The sequence below is a fragment of the Phyllobates terribilis genome, unplaced genomic scaffold, assembly GCF_046119375.1.
Source record: "Phyllobates terribilis strain yellow unplaced genomic scaffold, ASM4611937v1 Scaffold_1__5_contigs__length_1240528914, whole genome shotgun sequence".
NCBI lineage: Eukaryota > Metazoa > Chordata > Amphibia > Anura > Dendrobatidae > Phyllobates > Phyllobates terribilis.
In genome coordinates, this window is record NW_027362761.1 from 726,959,365 (window position 1) to 726,975,266 (window position 15,902).

General features: G+C 39.1%; 1 protein-coding gene across 2 annotated transcripts in view; it reads right to left on the bottom strand.

Moving 5' to 3' along the window:
- Positions 1-4,021: 4,021 nt before the first annotated feature.
- Positions 4,022-15,902, bottom strand: part of TIMM44 (translocase of inner mitochondrial membrane 44) — an 81,547-nt gene continuing 69,666 nt past the window's right edge. Inside the window, exons 10-13 of one of the 2 annotated variants that reach the window (XM_073686358.1) lie at positions 13,969-14,019; positions 10,381-10,470; positions 9,120-9,230; positions 4,022-7,595 (exon numbers count right to left, since the gene is read on the bottom strand). In XM_073686358.1, the coding sequence (XP_073542459.1) occupies positions 7,476-7,595; positions 9,120-9,230; positions 10,381-10,470; positions 13,969-14,019 (372 nt within the window). In that variant the 3' untranslated portion in view covers positions 4,022-7,475. The remainder of the gene's footprint in view (positions 7,596-9,119; positions 9,231-10,380; positions 10,471-13,968; positions 14,020-15,902) is intronic. The other variant, XM_073686359.1, reaches the window with a different exon arrangement.

Genomic DNA, 15,902 nt, shown 5'->3' on the forward strand with positions numbered 1-15,902 from the left:
TCCATGGTACCTAGCCCGAGCCCTAGGTTCCAGACTCTTTTGGAATGGCCATCAGGGATCTCCATTAGGCCGTCCACTGCCCTGAACGTGTGGCCCATGCTGCCCCTAGTAATCAACCCCACCTGAACTCTCCTCCACACTTCACTAGCCTACACTGAACTCCCTCTAACCAGGAAGTGCCCCCCTTCTTATCAGCACTAATGCCCTCCAATTGGGCTAATCCCAACCTTAACCATTTAATATGTACATGCTAACATGTTCTATATCCTATGCTGTCCTAAACTTTTATCCTTATGCTATATTCACATTATGCATTAACACATTATATACTGTACATCAGCATAATACATTACATTAAATACGTTACTTTTACATATAAAACCGCACAACAGTATTCACATAGTGCGTCTGTTGTCTTCAGGGGCCGGAACAGGGTAAGACAGTCCACATCCCTACACCTGTGCAGAGTGAGCTATCAAAGTGCTAGGGTGTGCTTACAGCCGCTGCTCACAGTATAGCTGCTCCATGCATGCCCCCAAGACTGAACGGATCTCCCAGAAGGAACGTTAATCTTGTCCTGGCAACTACTTTCGGTAAAGTCAAGCAGCATTGTAAGGCTGTTTACATGCAGCTAAACACTACATCTACAGGTAGAGCGTTTTCCAAGGTGTCAGGTTCCCGTTTATGTAGTTAGCTCTCATTTATACATTGAGGGCATCTAGTGGTTGAATAGGAATATCACACTCCACTTTTATATTACATTTTATTTATGTGCTGTGAGGACATCTTGTGTTAGCAATATGTAATGACAATACCTAAGCGATATTAGGATTGTACTCTGGTGAAATCTTTTGTTTAAACTGAAAAAATGTATTTATCCCCCTCATGTATTAATTAATGTACGGACAATATACAAAATAAAAATTAACAACTGAAAGAATGGTGACAATACCCAAACTTAAATACAAAACCTTTAAATATCTTTATTAATTTAAAGATAGACAATTTAAAAAACACATACAAATAAAATCCATAAGACATGTGAACCAAACAGAAAGGTACAGCCCATATATCCTTTTACACTGGCTATACAAATGAATGTTTACAATCAATCAATAGTGTATGTAAAAACAAAGACCATGTGGAATACCATGAAATAAAGCAAGGCACCTGCCATATGAAAATACATATATTACCATGAGGAGAAGGATAAATATAAACCTAAAAAGAACCAAATATATATGAAATATTCATCAATTCATCTCCACAACCAATAATTTCCAGGTAGAGCAAAGAACCCGCCCCAACAAGCACTATGGTGTTAGCTTCTTTGGGGAAGAGGGGGGGGGGGCTGGTTCTGTCTATTGCTGTTTTTTATGGAGTACTGGCCAGTTCCAAGGGAAATCAGATGAGAGGGCCACTTGTCGAAAAAGACAGATCCCAGGATTTGCCATGGAGAGGTCCACCAGCTTTGCAACCTGCCCAATGTAGGGCAGATGATGGTCATATAGGCATACATTCAGCCAGTAAGTGGATTAGGGCAAGTGTCGCAAGACCAGGCACACCTGTTCTAAATTAGTAGCAATGACAAGAAATCTATGGTTTTGGTTGGGTCTTCTGAGAAGAAATTGTGAAAATCTGACCAGGTATTTTCAGACTGCTGCCTATGCCATAGACTTGCTCTTAATTGCTGTCATGTTTGGGTCTGCTAGAAAGCTCAATGAATAGAGGTGGCACTAGATGTTGGAAGTGCTTTTTATCTCTTCTAGCCAACAGTCTTATCATGGGCAGCAAAAAGCCTTAGACAGTATTAGAACCAGACTGGTAAACTCTAGCATTGCCTGTTGTCAGTTAAAGGGGTATTCCCATCTTACACATATAATTAAAACATTTATCATTCTGCCTATTTTTCAAAATCACATATTACAGAAAATATATAGACTAATACGTCACTGTTAATTCCACTTTGATAAAACAACTCACTTTCAAGCCTATTTAAATGCACTTGCTTTTACTTATTTACATCAGGGTTTATTTTCATTTTGCTTCTTGTAGGTTTTTCTGATTCATGGCCATTGTGAAACATGCATTTATGGGCCGCATGTATACCAACTTAAAGCAAGCTCAAATTTTGTGTTTTTTCTTTGTATATTTTGCATTCTGTGCAAACCTGGGTGTGGCCTCCCTCCCTAGAGCTGGATAATACATTTAAAGCTTCCCTAGGCTGGTGTTCACAGTTTGGGACTTAGTCCTTTGTCTGCCCTTATTCACACATTGAGGTAAACTTTGACACATGGTAAGATTTTTAATATTAGACAGTGTAGGACCGTCCCAAACGGGTTCACCTTGGCGATGGTGGGATGGCTTATATACTATTTTTGATCAAAAACAGTGTTACTAAGAACCCTATTTTATTTAAATGCACTTGCTTTTTATTTATTTACAGCAGGGTATATTTTCATTTTGCTTCTTGTAGGTTTTTCACTTTCAAGTCTGTGATATATCATTCGAAAGGAAGGGAAAATATAATACCATATAAAAGTTATTTGTTATGCACCTGTTTCGGCTCCTGACGTAGGCTAAGCCCCCTTCCCAAATGGCTGGCGCCCTTTGCTTTGCTCCACATTGGGTTTCACAATTTGCCTGGTGTAGCTTTCTGACCTAATCACCCAAGGCCTTTGAGGTTGGTTGTGACACAGGTGGTGTCTGAGTATTGAGCCAGTGATGTGTTGAGTTGCTGTTTCTTTTGGAGTTTTCCACTAACCAGTTTCTGTTTCTAACTCTACTGATAGGAACCCTAGAAGGGATGGGGGGTACTGTTACGACTGTCTTGGCCTCTGAATCAGGCCCCAACCAATTCCCCTATGGTTCAGTTTCTTTACTGTGCTCCATGTCACATTTCACAAGTTTGCTGGGGTAACTTATCATCCAAATCCTTTAATGTCGGCTATGACACAGAGGTGGTGTCTTAATTAACGATGTGTTTAGCTATCATTTGTTTTAGAGTTTGCCACCATCTTCTCAGACACCTGTGGTTTCTACAACCTGCTTCTAATGCTCCACAGACCAGCTGATTGACCCAGTTTTCTTTAAGAGTTAAGAACAGCTTCTTAGACACTGTAAGCATTACGTTGCAATCATCTTTGCAAATTTCTGAAGTTTCTACCTGAATCTACTGCTTTTCAGACCTGCCAATTAAACAGTTGTTTGCTACTACATGATTCACCCATTGATTGCTACATGGTATTTAAGCCATCCTCCTCTGCTGAATTGGCCGGGAATAATGATGCCCCCCTGGCTACCCATGCAAATTGCCAGGAAAAAATGTCATCGGCCTAAAGATCCCGTCTACTTGCTAAGAGATTTTGAGTCCATATTTGGAATTTGGATGAATGGAATCATTCCTGCATAAACTGTTCCAAACTCAACGCCAAACAGGAAAACTTCAGACCCTATTCAAATGAGGAGGCACCTTGTGATTAACTCTGTCCTCCACTACAAAATTGGACATGCCTTTGTCTGTCTCCTTCTGTTCCTCATTGTTTGCGTTCACTGATGCCACAGCTGCAGAGAATTTTTATTAAAGCGCACCTGTCAGCAGGATTGTGCACAGTAAACGACATGGTTGGCGACATTACACTGATTAATATGATACCTTGGTTGATGAAATCTGTCCTGTGGTTCTTGTGTAATCTTTACTTTCAGTTTGGAGATAATGATATGCTCATGCTCCAGGGCGGCTTTGTCTGGTGCTCTTCTTACATATTCATCTGTATTCTCTTTATGACAGCTCACTGTGCCTTCACTGACCTGCCTCCTATTTTACATAATGCATCTAGTAGTGCAGGGCTAGGTAAAATAGGAGGCAGGTCAGTGAAGGCACAGTGAACTGTCTTAAGAGCATACAGATGAATATATAAGTAGAGCACCATATAGAGCGACAGACCGTCCTGGAGCACGAGCATATCATTATCTCCACACTGACAGGAAAGATTACACAAGAATCACAGGATGGATTTTATCAACCCAGGTATCATTTTAATCAGGGTAATGTCGCTCACCTGACAGTGTATAATAATAATAATCTTTATTTTTGTATAGCGCCAACATATTTCGCAGTGCTTTAAATACATTATCATCGCTGTGCCCATTGGGGCTCACAATCTACATTGTCTATCTGCATGTCTTTGGAGTGTGGGAGGAAACCGGAGAACGCGGAGGAAACCCACGCAAACATGGGGAGAACATACAAACGCCTTGCAGATGTTGTCCTTGGTGGGATTGGAACCCAGGACCCCAGCACTGCAAGGCTGCAGTGCTAACCAATGATACACCATACAGTGTATGTAGTTTATTGAGCACAATCCTGCTGACAGGTGCTTTAACTTTTCTCTGGCCAAAAGGCTGAAATTTCCTTCTGTTTCTGTCTTCCAGCAATTTGTTAATGAAATCTATCGTGATTTCCTGAATTAGCACGTCCTAGTCTATCTGGATGACATCCATAACTTCTCCAGCATTCTGGACTCACATCTTCTTCATATCTGCTTCGTTCTGAAAAGATTGCGTAAAACTAAGGAGGTTGAAGACCTGCTGAGTTTGTTATTTTAGGCATTCTACAGAGTTTGGAGCACAATTTTCTGAAAGTAGACAACCCCTTTATATCTTGTTTATCCAGGGCTCTAGTCCTACATCTTCTTGATGTCAACTGGCCATTTTTTCTTTAAGTGGATACCTCTTGAATTTTGTGAGAGTACTGCTCCACAACTATACATCTAACCCCAGAAAGCATACCTGCGGATTCTTCTCTTGAAATTTTTCTCCAGGGAAACAGAATTATTCTCCTGGTAAGAATGATTTCTTAGCCAATAAAATTAGCTCCTAAGTCATGGTGACCTCTACTTGAAGGAGCCAAGTTTTCAGTGACCATCTATACAGATCATAAAAATCTGTAATAGGCTCAATTCCCGCCAAGATCAATGGTCACTCTTCTTCTCCTCATGATTTGACTTCACTCACCTACAGTCCTGCTGAGGAAAAACGAAGGGCTGGCATCCCATCAAAATACTTTAATTCATTGCATGCGTCTGAAGATGCACCCTCACATGTAATTGAACTTGAATGTTTCCTTGCTATCTTCTTCCAATTCTCCACCTAAAGAATGGTCTTCTAGTCTCAAAAGCACTCCGGCTGAAATTGTTATCTGGGGCCGATTCTTCTCTTCTCTCTGGTCACACAGGAGTAAAACAAACAGAACTCCTTTCTTGCTTCTACTGGTGGCCAAAATGGAAAAAAGACATTGTGGCCAGTAACTAGGCAGAGGTGTCACCCATCTAGAAATGTAAATGATTACTTATGACCTATCCTGATAAATCTAAATTGAGGAAACACATCAGGTGATAAATGGAGACTAATATACATATAAAATACACAATAATACAAATACAATAATATAATTACTGGGAATAGGAGGCTTTGACAAGGGTGGATCCTGGGTGTTTGATTGAAATCCTCCTGAAATGGACAAGACCTGATTGGAGTGACCGGCACTTTTATTAATGCCCCTATACTCTTCATGAATCTGATGGGCAAGATTGTTCTTTTATCCTTTACTCTCTATGGTGATAAGTATATATGAGATTACCTTTGAGTTATATGGGATACACAGAAGATATCCAGTCTCTATGAAATATACCCATGTATAATATTTGCAAACACAGGACCACAATAGAGGCTATGTCTATTTTACATTAGCGACTCATTTTTTAAATGATTTTCTTAAAAGTCAATTTTTACCTTGTCAGATTTTGCTATATTTATGTATATCCTAAGCAGTGAATCTATTAGAATTTTACATATTACTCCTGGCTGTTTTTCGGTAGTTAAAATCTCCCATAAATCACTACTACAGCCCGCACAATCTCATTAGGCAGCTGAACTTCAAATTCTTCTGTGGTGTTGGGGTATAGGGAGGGAGGGCTATTTATTACACCAAAATAACTTTTTAATATTTACCTCTCTGTAAGTCCACTCACAAGGTTTCAATTTCCTTACAATTCCCCACCCCCCACTACTATTGCCTTTTTCATGCTCGCTTTCATATCACTAACAACACACACATAAGGGGCCCAATTCATCAAAGTTTTTACAGGAGACGTAAGAAGCTTTGGAAAGTCACAAAATGTTGGCACAATGTGAGGTTGCACTAAAATGTTGTGACTTATGGCGTTCTCAAGCCATTTTTGACCAGCTCCGATAAAGTGAGCAGAGCTGGGCAGGATAGGACCGAGACATAGCAATCCCCCTTTTGTCAAAATCATAATGAGCGGTCGTGTATACTATGCTACAAATCTTACACCAGTCCATGTGGACTGGAATAGGATTTGTAGTGAGGCGCACACGGGGGTGCACGTCACTTGTCCGATGGTCCCGATTCAATAAGAGGCGTGTGCCCCTTTATCAACGAGATGCGACGGTGCCGTGCTCTTTTTCCTATGTGCAAGAAGGTTGCAACTTGTACTAGAGGGAACTATAGCTTCCTGGCGCCTGAAGTACTGACCAAACTGTTCGGTGTGTATGCTGTGGGTCATGTTGAAGACCTCGGTTAGGTGGTGACAGAACGCTTCAGAATTAAGGCAGATGTCTCAATGAAAGTTGTGAATATTCATAAAACCATCAGAAATATGCTCAGAGATGCTTAATATAGTAGTGGGACCAGAAGTACTGCTGAGAAATGGTATTTTGAGAGCCTAGCTAAGGGAATTGGCTACAGGACGTTTATGCTGGAGGGAAAAACTATCATAATAGACCGTACTAGAGCTTGTAAGCATTGCTCTGAAGCTGGCTCACTAATTTTGTGCTCCAGTGATACTGGCCAGCTTCAGAACAATGCTTACAAGCACCACCAGAAAGAGATAGCAAGCACCGCACGCATGTACCGCCACCACTGCACTCCTCCAATACAGCAGAGGGCAAAGCTGCATCTGCCGGCAAAATGGGAGAGTGCACAGGTCAGGCCGTTGGCACAAAAATGTGGAGGTCAATCAAGCAGGAGCGGACTGCTCCCCAGTAACCAGGAACCTAAGGAGCGGTGCACTCTTGGAGAAAATGCAAAACAGTTTCACTTGTCAAAACAGAAGATATTATTTTACAATATACAGGTCAGACAAAAATGACAGGCATCTTAATTTTTGAGAATATACACTGTTCTTAAACCACCATTTAAAATTGCAGGAGACATACATAAATTATACATCACATTAGTAAATATTTTCCAGGAAATGTGGAGTTTACTCTTTGTGAGTAAATCTTAAATAAGGTGATCAAAGTCAGGCATTTCCTGGCAGTTGGATCTAACCAATATGGTAGTAAATTTTAATCTCGCTTAAGGAGAGAATGTTCGTTTATTTCAGTGTTCTTTGCAGAATAGGACTCAACTCCGACTTCTTTTCTGCTTTAACAGGGTAGCCTGTGAGATATCAAAGGATCTGTTCAGAAGCAGATGAAGAAATATCTAAAAGCCTCCAGGCTGCATAAGGGTTAAGTTCATCTTGATCTCGACAAAGAGCCCACACGTAAAGCATTCGTAAAACTTTATCCTATATTAGAAAGAAAAAAAAAAGAAACAAAACATGAATTTTATGTAATGTGACCATTCGAAAAAAAGTCCTTACAATGTTTGCTCTATTATTAATAGTACCAGAGTTCAGCGCCAAGGCTATTGTAATGCTTTTGTTACTTTCTTTACTGCCCAGAACAGTTCAGCACACCTTAATCGTCCATATTTTTTTGTTCTTTTCATTGTTACATTTAAGGAGCCATGACATTTTTATCCTGTCATCGATATAGACGCATGAGGGTTTATTTTTCCAAGATGAGCTGTATTTGTCAGAAGCACCATTTTGGCATACATATATCCTATTACCTAACTTTTATTAACTCTGGGAAGAAATTGGAAAAAAAGCAACAATTTTGCTGTTAACGCTGTAAATTTTACACTTTTCATTTGCTGCACAAGTATTATCTTTATCCCTGGATCAGCACCATTGTTGGAATACCAAATTTTTATAGTTATATTTATGTTTTACTCCTTTAATGAACAATTAAATATTGAGTTTGAACAAAAAAAACACAAACATTTTTCAGTTACTAGTGCTGTGTGATGGCTTATTATTATATTATTATTATGATGATGACATTTTATTTGCTCTTGTAATGTGGTACATGTGTCTTTTTCATCCTTTTCGATTATACTTTTTGGAGGTGGAATGAACAAAACAAAGCAGTTCTGTATTTTTCACACTATTTACCTTTCAGTACAATTAACATAGCATTGCTTTTCTGTAGGTCAATATGATATTGACAATACTGAAATAGTGTATTCTTGCTTTGTTGCTCTTGCAAAAAAAATACATCAAACAAACAAAACATTTTGTCATCATTTTCTGGTAGCATTTTGGATTACATACTGCATGATTTTGTGATCACTTTATTCCATTTATTTTTAAGGGAGATGAACACAAACTGCAATTCTGGCATTGCTTTCTATTTCTTTTCCATTCAAACTTGCAGAATAAAAGAAAAAAAAAACTAACAGTTTTATAGCTCAGGTCAATATGAATCCAGAGATTCCCAATTTATAAAGTTAATTTGTTTTGCTAATTTTAAACAAAAAATTACTTTTTATAAAAGCATCTTGTTATACATCATTCTCTCAATAGTAACTTTTTCATTTTTTGTTTGCCGAGTTGCCGGATGCCTTGTTCTTTTTTGTCTAACAAGCGGTAGTTTGTATTTGTATATGCCATACGTCGTTATGTGGTCTTGCGTGTTTTTGATAATAAGGCGTAATTAACAAAAATGGCAATTCTGGTGTCGTTTTTTTGTATTTTCTTTTGTGGCATTCACTGAATAGGATAAAAAATTATATTGTTTTACTGTTCTGGTCATTACGAACGCGGTGATAACAGATGTGTCTTTTTCTTGGCCCTTTGTTTTTATTGGATTAAATTACTTGATATTCTGGAATTATTTTTTTTTACATTTGTTTTTAAACTCTCATAGGGAACCTAACAACTTACTTGGCGAAACTAAAACCATTACATACATAAGTATATACTTGCCTGATCTCCTTCGACAACTTCCCCTTTTTGATTTTTAAGAACCATAACTATCTGAGCCTGAAAAGTAATGATAAGTACTGGACCTTGCTCCATCATTTTTCCCATGGCAAGCTGGGACAAAAAATTAATAGAATTAGTGAAAAAATAAAATAAAATTAGCACCATGGTAGTTTTTCAATTACTGTCAATAAATGCATAATAAGGAATAATTAAATTGTATAAGCTACATAAGAAAAGTCATCAAAAAAGAGAAACTATAGAAAACATTGAAAATATAAGGGCATAATTACTTCTAATCTCTTTGTAACATGAAATTGTTCTGCATGTTAAAATAAAATCTAAAACAGAAAGCTCCATAGGCTCTCTGGGGGCTGAAAGCACAGAACATCTTGTAGCTTAGAGATTACTTTTGGAGCTACCGTTCACAACAATACAAGTAAAATGGGACCCAAAAAAAATACTAAATACATGTATTTGGGCTACAAATCAATTTTGCAATTGGGTTCATTAACAATTTTCCAACCCTTTAACCCTTTTGCCTTCTATAGCCTGTGTTGAATTGTTTATTGCTAGCTGCAGAATGAATTATAGGAGTTGTCCGTTCTGGTGGTACAAGTCTGCAGTCACTATGTGACTCCAGACTTGTGAATCCTCACAGTGCGCAAACTGTGTGATTTTGGGATTCTCCAGTGCCAGGGGTGGGTGAAAACGTGACAACAAGTATGCACTTTGCACATTCCCGGCCACATTCTGACTAGATGTATCCGGCCTCACTCAATTCACTTGCATTGAGAGAGGCCGCGCATGTCTAGCAGCACATCACATATACGCAAATCGCATACTTGTGGTCATGGGCCAACCCGCTCCTGCAGAATCCAGACAGAGCGCACTGTGAGAATTCATAAGTCAGCAGTCACATAGATTGACTGCAGACTTGTAACCTAAGGCTGGACAACCTCTTTAATTGAGAATCCATCAGTGAGTTTGTTCTAACAGTCTGACAAAAGTTTGTAACGCTTTTCTTTTTCTCAGCTCCTCTCAGATAATTTATGACCACATCAAAGTTGAATGTGCAGAGGAAACGGTATATTAAAACCAAAAGGTGCAACATATTTAATGAGATCCAATTACAAAAATGATTTTTAGCTGCAGATACATGAAGAAGAAAAAAGGCCCCAAAGGTGAACAACTCCTTTAGCATTTTTTGCTGTTAATACAGAGATGTATAACATGCCACATATACTGTACCTTATATACTTACATCAATATTGTCAATGTCCAGAACCCTTGAATGAAACCGAAACTCCATTGCTTTGGCTTGCTGAATGGGGTGAGCTAGCTGACTATATGTCTAAACAAAGAGGGGGAAAAAAAACAAAAAAAATTGTAACGGTGTGCAAATGGATTGATGTAATGCTTATATTTTCATTGAATATTTCTTAAATAGGTTGTCATGAATATCGTATCAGCAAGGATCAATTAAAACCTTACCATATGTCAGAAGTAACCTGTGTGAACAATGGCAGACAAAGGACTGAGTCCCAAACTCTGGTTTTAATATTATAAAGTGTAGGACCGTCCCGAACAGGGTCACTTTGCCGTGGTGGGATGGCTTAATGCCATTTTTTTTATTTTTATTATGATTATTAAAAACAGTGTTACTAAGAACCCTACGTTATTTAATTGCACTTTTGATTTTTACTTATTTAGTCACAGCAGGGTTTATGTTCATTTTGTTTCTTGTAAGTTTTGTCTGTTCATGGTTATTGGCAGCCTAATGATCTGTGTTAGCACTGTGGGGTAGTGATGGGTTGACAGAGGTAGACCCTTCCTGGTATCAAACATCATCGATACCGCAGTCACCATCTATATTGACATCTGTTAAGTATATAAAAAAAAATATTAAAGTAGAAATTAATTTTAGCGTACCTTATCAGTGTTCTAATATCAATGTTCTGAAACACCACTATAAAAAATAGCGGCAAGTCATAAGAAACATGGTTTTTAAGGGGTGTCCTGTACACTGCACAGACTGTAATGCGATACCGCATTTATGGAATAGAGATCCTCTGGATTGTATACATGCAATTACTTAGGCTAACATACACACACACACATATTATATATACACACATACACACACACACAGAAAAATATAGCAAAGCTGTGCCAAAAGTACTATAATACGATTGCAAAGCTTTTTGCACATTTACCCCTTTTAGTCCAATATAAATATAGATAGAAAAATAAGCAGCACTCCTAATGGTGTGAAGAAAGTTTAGGACTTTTTGTAAGACCATGTGGCAAAATTTCAGTTACATATATTCAGTGGTGATAGCAGGAGCTTGGCAGGGAGGCAGGGTATGTGGCAGACTGCAGTGCATATAGTGCAAGAGGGTCCATCATTGAACGTCCTATTAGTATAGGTATTCCACTATGTATTATTTATATATATATATATATATATATATATATATATATATATATATATATATCTCAAAAAAATAAAGGGAACACTCAAATAACACATCCTAGATCTGAATGAATGAAATATTCTCATTGAATACTTTGTTCTGTACAAAGTTGAATGTGCTGACAACAAAATCACACAAAAATCATCAATGGATGGAGGTCATTTTGCAGGGCTCTGGCAGTGCTCCTCCTGTTCCTCCTTGCACAAAGGCGGAGGTAGCGGTCCTGCTGCTGGGTTGTTGCCCTCCTACGGCCCCCTCCACGTCTCCTGGTGTACTGGCCTGTCTCTTGGCGGCGCCTCCAGCCTCTGGACACTACGCTGACAGACACAGCAAACCTTCTTGCCACAGCTCGCATTGATGTGCTATCCTGGATGAGCTGCACTACCTGAGCAACTTCTGTGGGTTGTAGAGTCCGTATCATGCTACCACGAGTGTGAAAGCACAACCAACATTCAAAAGTGACCAAAACATCAGCCATAAAGCATTGGTACTGAGATGTGGTCTGTGGTCCCCACCTGCAGAACCACTCTTTTATTGAGGGTGTCTTGATAATTGCCAATAATTTCCATCTATTGTCTATTCCATTTGCACAACAGCATGTGAAATTGATTGTCAATCAGTATTGCTTCCTAAGTGGACAGTTTGTTGAAAATTGTACATTCACACTGAAGGCATCAAAACTATGAATTAACACATGTGGATTTATATTCTTTACAAAAAAGTGTGAAACAACTGAAAATATGTCATATTCTAGGTTCTTCAAAGTAGCCACCTTTTGCTTTGATGACTGCTTTGCACACTCTTGGCATTCTCTTGATGAGCTTCAAGAGGTAGTCACCGGAAATGGTCTTCCAACAATCTTGAAGGAGTTCCCAGAGATGCTTAGCACTTGTTGGCCCTTTTGCCTTCTCTCTGCTGTCCAGCTCACCCCAAACCATCTCGATTTGGTTCAGGTCTGGTGACTGTGGAGGCCAGGTCATCTGACGTAGCACCCCATCACTCTCCTTCTTGGTCAAATAGCCCTTACACAGCCTGGAGGTGTGTTTGGGGTCATTGTCCTGTTGAAAAATAAATGATGGTCCAACTAAACGCAAACCGGATGGAATAGCATGCCGCTGCAAGATGCTGTGGTAGCCATGCTGGTTCAGTATGCCTTCAATTTTGAATAAATCCCCAACAGTGTCACCAGCAAAGCACCCCCACACCATCACACCTCCTCCTCCATGCTTCACGGTGGGAACCAGGCATGTAGAGTCCATCCGTTCACCTTTTCTGCGTCGCACAAAGACACGGTGGTTGGAACCAAAGATCTCAAATTTGGACTCATCAGACCAAAGCACAGATTTCCACTGGTCTAATGTCCATTCCTGTGTTCTTTAGCCCAAACAAGTCTCTTCTGCTTGTTGCCTGTCCTTAGCAGTGGTTTCCTAGTAGCTATTTTACCATGAAGGCCTGCTGCACAAAGTCTCCTCTTAACAGTTGTTGTAGAGATGTGTCTGCTGCTAGAACTGTGTGTGGTATTGACCTGGTCTCTAATCTGAGCTGCTGTTAACCTGCGATTTCTGAGGCTGGTGACTTGAATAAACTTATCCTCAGAAGCAGAGGTGACTCTTGGTCTTCCTTTCCTGGGGCGGTCCTCATGTGAGCCAGTTTCTTTGTAGCTCTTGATGGTTTTTGCAACTGCACTTGGGGACACATTCAAAGTTTCCCCAATTTTTCGGACTGACTGACCTTCATTTCTTAAAGTAATGATGGCCACTCGTTTTTCTTTACTTAGAATTTGTATTATGGCAAGAAAAAAGCAGCTAACAGTCTATTCAGTAGGACTATCAGCTGTGTATCCACCTGACTTCTTCACAACACAACTGATGGTCCCAACCCCATTTATAAGGCAAGAAATCCCACTTATTAAACCTGACAGGGCACACCTGTGAAGTGAAAACCATTTCTGGTGACTACCTCTTGAAGCTCATCAAGAGAATGCCAAGAGTGTGGAAAGCAGTCAACAAAGCAAAAGGTGGCTACTTTGAAGAACCTAGAATATAAGACATATTTTCAGTTGTTTCACACCTTTTGGTTAAGTATATAATTCCACATGTGTTAATTCATAGTTTTGATGCCTTCAATGTGAATGTACAATATTCAAAGTCATGAAAAGACAGAAAAATCTTTAAATGAGAAGGTGTGTCCAAACTTTTGGTCTGTACAGTGTGTATGTATGTATGTATGTATATATATATATATATCTTCACAATTCCATTACATGTGTAATACAGTGACTAAAAGCAGACAACCAGATCACAGTAAATTAGGGAACCTTCACTTCTATAAAACATGAATTGAATGGGAAGTTTATTGAGGAAATGCAAACTCACCGCTTCGTAGCACCAGTCCTTGAGAACATCAAGGTCGCCTCTTACAATTGCCTTAAAAATAAAAAAAAGAAAATTAGGACTCGTGCACACGACCATATTTTCAGTAGAGTGTGTTCCGACAAAACATTGGATCACACTCGGACCAATGTTATTCTATGGGGACTTTTTTCTTCTGACAGACTATCTTAGGAAAAAGAATTGCAACATGCCCGAGTTTCATCCTATATTTGAATCACACTTGGCCATTCAAGTCAAAGAGTGGGTGGAAAACATCGGACTGCACTCAGATGACATCTGAGTGCAGTCCGATTTTCACAGACTGACAGAATGGAGAAGAGAGAGAAATTTTTTTACCATCTTCTTCACATCTGAAAAAATCAGATCACACCATCACACTCTGATCAAACAGGAGATGAAGAAGTCAGAGTACTTCGAAACGCATAGACATTAGACTGCACTGTTCCTTACATGCCATGTATTGAATTTCCTTGATTCTACAACCAGTAGCGCAGGATTCACGCATCTCTTATTACGTCAAGTTTTATTGCAGCTTTTCCCACAGAAAAGTATATTAATCTGTCCAGCTCTTCCTGCTCTATAGTAACCTGCCTGCATATCAGATGCCATTTTCAACCTGACACACTCATTAAAATTGGGGTTGTTGTGCACTATGGATAGAACATGTTCCTTTGGTGTTGGGAAAGGGGTTTTATAATTACGGTTGGATCAAATGTATTAGTGCTATAGCCAGGACAGGTGCCTTTTCTAAAGTAAAAACATTAGGGTTGGGGCTTAGACTTCACAATTGGGGTCAGAAAATGTGCATAAGTGTTAGTAAATATTCAGAGTTCTGACATGTGAATTAGGATTGGTAAAGGTACATTATGGTTAGGACTGGGAAGAGTGGATGAGAGCAAGGGTTGGAACATGTGCATTAAGGTTAGGGTTGGATATGTCCATTAGGGTTATGACATAAGCATTAGGGTTAAGTTTGGAAAAAGTGGGTTATGGTTGGGAAATATTTGAATTAGTGTTTGGACATGTGAAGTAAGGTTAGGGTTGGGAACAATTATATTACAGAGAATATTTAAGTTGGGTTACAGTATGTGCCTTAGGGTTAGGACTGTATTACAGTTAAGGTTGAGAAACATGTATATTAGAATTAGGGTTGGGACATGTGTATTAAGGTTAGAAAATTACATTTAGGGTAGGAAATATGTAAAAAGGTATGGCTGGGAATTGATGGGTTGGAACCCAACATTAGGGTATTGGGAAATGTGCATTAGGGTTACAGTATATCATAGAAGACTATAATGATGCAATGCAAGGAATCTGATATCAGCTTGTTAATAGCATTCTCACATCTTATGTAATTCTAGAAAAATAAACAGAGAATGAGATTACCTTATTTTATACTTTGCCTAAAATATTCTAAGATTTCTGCAAAATGCTTGGATTTCACACTTGACCTATGATATGTACATGAAGAGCTATCATTAACTGTCATGGGCTCTCTGGCAACATTTAAACAGCTTTCTAGATGAAAATGATGACTTCAATCATACAGAAGTGCATCTACCCATCTATGCTCCGTAGCCCTTAGATAAGGCAGCTTTGCCAGGTGTCGTGTGCTATTAGCACAGAATGACTGTTCAAACCAAATACAGGCTGTCGGTGAACCATGGCGTGGCCAAACATTTAAGTGCACCTTCCCACCTACTTGTTTTCCATCTATCTCTCCCTTCAGTGGCTCTATAAAGCCAGAGCTGTCAATTAAAGAACCCAGGATCCAGCACTCAATAGGTAATGTCACAGCTACCTCTCTCGTCACAATGAACATTATACATGCTTCCGTCCAAAAAAAATAAAGTGTGAGTCAGTCTATTGCTGCTAAGGGACAGGGACCCAATACCGCACCAATCGGCCGCTATTTG